The 5,079-nt window shown below is 42.8% G+C and overlaps 1 protein-coding gene across 1 annotated transcript in view; it reads left to right on the top strand.

The window, feature by feature from the left end:
- The window catches only part of NT5DC3 (5'-nucleotidase domain containing 3), a 53,627-nt gene that overhangs the window by 38,951 nt on the left and 9,597 nt on the right, over positions 1 to 5,079 (top strand). Inside the window, exons 7-10 of the mRNA XM_012650246.1 lie at positions 1,321 to 1,381; positions 1,801 to 1,903; positions 2,048 to 2,149; positions 4,849 to 4,930. Coding sequence (XP_012505700.1) covers positions 1,321 to 1,381; positions 1,801 to 1,903; positions 2,048 to 2,149; positions 4,849 to 4,930 — 348 coding nt within the window. The remainder of the gene's footprint in view (positions 1 to 1,320; positions 1,382 to 1,800; positions 1,904 to 2,047; positions 2,150 to 4,848; positions 4,931 to 5,079) is intronic.

Raw genomic sequence — 5,079 nt, 5'->3', positions numbered from 1 at the left:
CCAAATCCTGGGTTTTAGGAAGATAAAGGATGAATTATAGTTTTTCAACATCAGTCTGGTATTATCTGAACTAAATGTAAATATTTGGCTTCTATTCTTTTTGTTACACAGATACTTCCTCTTTAAAAATCTTTAAGAATCACTTGTAGCAACACTTTGCATTTATGAGGCAAAATGTTTATTTGGAAGTTCAGTTTTTACTATAAGTATTACTACCACCAATACCAACACTTATGTAGAGTTTACTAGGTCCCAGGCACTGTTCATGCATGTTAACTCACTAGTCACAATAATGCCTTGAGGTACGTACTATTATTATCATCCCATTTTATAGAAAAGAAATTGAGGCACAGAGAGGTTGAGTAACTTGCCCGGGGTCACACAGCTAGTAAGTAGCAGAGTCTTGATTTTAAGCCAGGCAGTCCACCTTGCGTTTAACCACTGCCTGCTGCTGCTGGTGTGAAATTGAAACAGGCTTGTGCTGAAAGGTAATCGGGGTTGAGATCACAGTCCAGAAGTGCCCACTCTTGACAGAAATCTCCCACCAATAGTCTAAGGCTTAGGCACAGTTTTCCTTACAGCCCAGTCTCTTGCTACTGGCTCTAGACAGTTTCCATGTGTCTCTAGGAGTGCCTCCCTGGAGAGACCCTGTGCCCTGCCACCTGGAAGTGGTACTCTGCTTGATACCTGCCAAGCATCAAGCTGCCACACCCCTGAGCCTACAAAAGATTAATCATCACCTCCCCTTCCACCTGTTCTTCCTCCTCCTCTTCCTCCTCCTCCTCTCCTCCCCATTTCTGTGCCTGCCAGTTGGACCACATCTCTGTCTGAGCTACAGTCTGATGGACAGTTCCTTGCCTATTGGTGATACCAAAGAGAGAAGGAGGAACCTGTTATCTGTTTGTCGCTGCCTCTCATTCCAGGTTACAGAATCTACTTTTGGGGTCTAGGGATGGAGATTGGTGCAAAGAGGAGAAGAGCAATCACTCCCTCTGTCCAGATGAACTGGCATCATTTGTTCACAATACTGCATATAAATTACTGTTTATCCTCTGGGACTTTACTCAGAATTGTTCACTCAAGTGACCTCTTCCAAGTGACCCTTTTGAAAAGTGCATTGGAAACTGCCACTATCACCATGGAAACTTACCCTTTGCCCGAGGGACCACCTATGATAACTAAACCAGAATTTAGATTTTGTTGAGTGCCCGGATTGTCAGATTTCTAAAGACAGAAGTTGTCACGACTGCCATTTCACTTGTACTGTTACTCAGGCTATCTCAGTTACACTTTTACTGATGAAAATGTATCTTTTAACAGGATTCAATTCGAGACGTCCACATCAAAGGAATTATGTACAGAGCAATCGAAGCAGACATTGGTATGTGCTCAAGAGTGTCATGGAAATCGTTTCAGCCTTTGTGCCACCACGCAGGCATTTTACTTTGCCTTCCAGGTGCTGCAGGGCATGCGTGCCTCTCTTAGAGCCCTGGAGGGTCCTTCAATCCTGGCATCTCAGACGTCATCTCTTTGTCCCAGAACTTGACATAGTTCTGACTCAAAAGAGGAGGAGCTGGCAGCGACAGCCCACTTAGTTTTTTCCAGTTAGACGGAGGAGGCAGGGTCTTTGTTGCTGATGCACTGGGTACCCACATACTGCCCTGAACCAAGCTCTCTTATGACTTTTATTCTCCTGCTGTGCCTAGGACAGTGCTGGGCCCATATGCCCCATTTAGTGGGTGCTTGCAGATTAACTGATTTCCTGCTGAATCTGTGTATGAATTTTTCTCTTGCTCTTAGAAAAGTACATCTGCTACGCTGAGCAGACCCGTGCAGTGTTGGCCAAACTGGCTGATCATGGCAAGAAGATGTTTCTCATCACCAACAGCCCCAGTAGCTTCGTGTAAGTTGTTTTGTGTTTCATTGCTAGCTTTGGGCTCGTTTCTTGTATTCCATTTATTTTAGCAGTTGGAAATTGGAAAGAAAAAGATGCAAAAATAGTTAATCCCCTTAATGTTAGACTGACCTGGCTGACTTTTTGTCCTAGGGACAAAGGGATGAGTTATATTGTTGGGAGAGACTGGAGGGACCTGTTTGATGTGGTCATCGTTCAGGCCGAGAAGCCAAACTTCTTTAATGACAAACGGAGGTGAGTGACTGTCTTTCTAGGAGACTAGATTTTATTCCTTTGCTGCTGTGAATACATATGTAGTGTGTCTATGCAAGATTCAGTTGCAACATCATAAGCATCTGAGATTATAGCTTTAGATTTTTAACCTTTCTAGCAAGGAGGGTGAGATGAGTACATAGCAGACAGCTTGCATGCATTGAAACGGTTCTTAGTTCAAGTTGGGCCACTTCAGACCTATGAGTCAGGCTTTAAGAAAATGGTTGACAGTGATGCAAAATCCAAACTTAATATCCCTTAGTAAATTAGGTCTTTAGGTGCAGATGCATTGTGAAGCATAAGAAAACAACAGCAACAACAAACCACCTGGTGGGCATCTCTTTAAATAGAGCACTAATTGGCGCATTAAAAATTGCAATTGGATTTTGCAAAGCTTCTCTGCAACACAGGTTTTGCATCAAGTGGAGAAAATCTCTGTTATGTCTTATATAATATCTTCCTGCCACAACAGCCTTGGGAAATGGGGAATTGGAGAAGTTTTGGGTTGTAACAGGAATTGTAACAGGAAACAGTATTTAGAGAGTGTAGGCAGGGATGCTAAAATATCTTTTAATGTGTAGGACAGACCTGTTCACCAAGAGTTGTTCCCCCTAAAATGTCCATAGTGTTGAGAATTAGTGTACTAGGTTTCTAAAAATAACTCCTATAATAATGGCCTATTTTTGAAACACTTTCACCCACATTTATCTATTCTGTAGTTGATAACCAGGCAACCTTTTCCTCTGTTAGGTGATTTAAAGCACCAGAGTGTGGTGCCCTGCAGTTAGTGTTGAACGCATTAAATTCCTCTTATGATGCTAATTTCCAGTTTTCCACGTGTCTCAGTGACTCCTGGAAGAAGAGGCAAACTCAGAAACTGTGTGCAGGGACTGAAAAATACTTGATGGGATTCAAGAGAATGAAGGAAAAGCTGGAGTGTGATCAAAAATAGCTACAAGTCCTGGCTTGCTGCTTTGTCACTGTCTCATCCAGCTGTAGCTGTGGCTGGAGTCACCCCAAAAGCAGCGGCTGGGGGAGTTTCCTCAAGGGAACTCCATACTGTCCCAAGATGGGGTCGGTTGGGATTCCAAAGAAAGAAGTGCTGAACTCCAGGGTGATCGGCCCACATTATTTATTAGGGGAACGAACTTATTATAAGGGGCCTGCAGCGTATCCTTGGGCAGACAACAAGAGAAAGGGATGTTCTTCCTAGGTGTGAAGGGGCCAGGGTGTGGAGTTTATATGAGGGTTTAAGGAATTTGGCTCAGGGTTGGGGCTAGTTTCTTTTGGTGTTTAGGGCAACAATCTAAACACCCTCCTCAGTGCCTGGGAATGTTTAAGGCCCCAGCTGGGGTTCAAGCCTGCAGGGGAAAACATGCAGCTGGCAGGGTCACAGAGCAGTCACGGCACTCCCCATCAGGACAGAGAAAGAAGGCGTGGGGCATGGGGGTCCCCGGGTCCTTGATAAAATGCTCCCAAGCGTTTTCTTAGTAGATTCCGGGCTGTGGTAGGGGAAGGGCCTCTTTCTCGTCTCCTTTGTCAGGTTTGTGCACAGTGGAGGGGCAGTGTCCTGGACTCTTCTCCTTGTGGCAGGAGGTAGTCACACATCTATTTTGCCTTTGTTCTGGAAGCCTAAAATAATAGCTGAATAATCCTCCATCTGTATTCACCCCATGTTATTTATAATAATGAGAGGCCAGAAACAACCTAAAGGCCCGACAGTAGGAGATCACTGGCTGAATTCAGAGCATCTATGCGAGGGGGTATTATGCTGCCGTGAAAAATGATGTTTTTGGAAAAAAAGCAGTGAGCATGTTTTATTGCTGTAAAAGATATACTTAAAAATACGTAATCACTTGGGAAATTCCTCACAATATTAGAGAAAAACAATATAAATCACTATACATAAAGTGATCCTCATTTTATGTTCATAGAAAAGAGAAAGATAACAGATAACAGATTTTATGTAAAAATTGAAAGACACGTAATGTTAAGTATTTATACCTGGGTACTGGAATTATGGGTCACTTTCCTTTTCTTCCTTGTATTTTTCTGCATCTTCCAGATTTTCTACAGTGAGTTTATAGTTTTCTAATCAGAAAAAAAATCAGGTAAAAAAAATTACCTTCTTTTTTAAGGTAACACTTATTGCTACCTTGTGGCAAACCCAGACCCTCAAGGTGAGGAATGAGGCCTTATCTCTTCTTCCCTCCTTTAACATCATAACATAGTGCTCCTGGCCCTCTGATTTGTTTTTCATCTGATGTGGCTGAATGTCAGGTATAAAGCTGGATAAAAGTACTGAGGTAGTATTTCCGAAAGCTTTTCTTGGAGGTCTTCTGCACATTCAAACAAGTTTGAGAAATCTGGGTGACAGAAGGTTTCTTTACAGCAAGGGCTATTCAGAGCCCTGAGTAACTTTGAAATAGGAGCATGCATACTGCATAGTGTTTTTTCAAATTTATTTAACTCTGGTATTCTTTTTTTCAGGAGACATCTTTGGATGCTGGAGTGTATTGTACTAGGCCAGGGAACGTGGTGGTAGAGTTTTGGTTTTAGTGGTTTTTTAGGCTTGTGGAGGAGGCTACTTCCCGTTATCAGTGGGTAACTGTGTAGTATTTCGTACAGCAGACAGCCAATACTACTCCATATGTTGTAATGTTTCCCATTTCTGTTGTTAGACCTTTCCGAAAGATGAATGAAAAAGGTGTCTTACTCTGGGATAAGATCCACAAGTTGCAGAAAGGCCAGATTTACAAGCAGGTATCTCATGACCCGTTTATCCTTTTTGTTGCTTTGCTTTGCGGCCAGTAATAACACCAATAGCTGCCATTCATTGAGGCTGACTCTGTGCCTGGCACAGTTCTGAGTACTTCCCTGGAATCGACTGTTTATAACTTGGTGGTAAACTT

The sequence above is a fragment of the Propithecus coquereli genome, unplaced genomic scaffold (genome assembly GCF_000956105.1).
Source record: "Propithecus coquereli isolate 6110/MARCELLA unplaced genomic scaffold, Pcoq_1.0 Scaffold316, whole genome shotgun sequence".
In the NCBI taxonomy this organism is placed as follows: Eukaryota; Metazoa; Chordata; class Mammalia; order Primates; family Indriidae; genus Propithecus; species Propithecus coquereli.
Note: the sequence above shows the minus strand (reverse complement) of the source record. Positions and strands in the feature narration are given on the sequence as shown.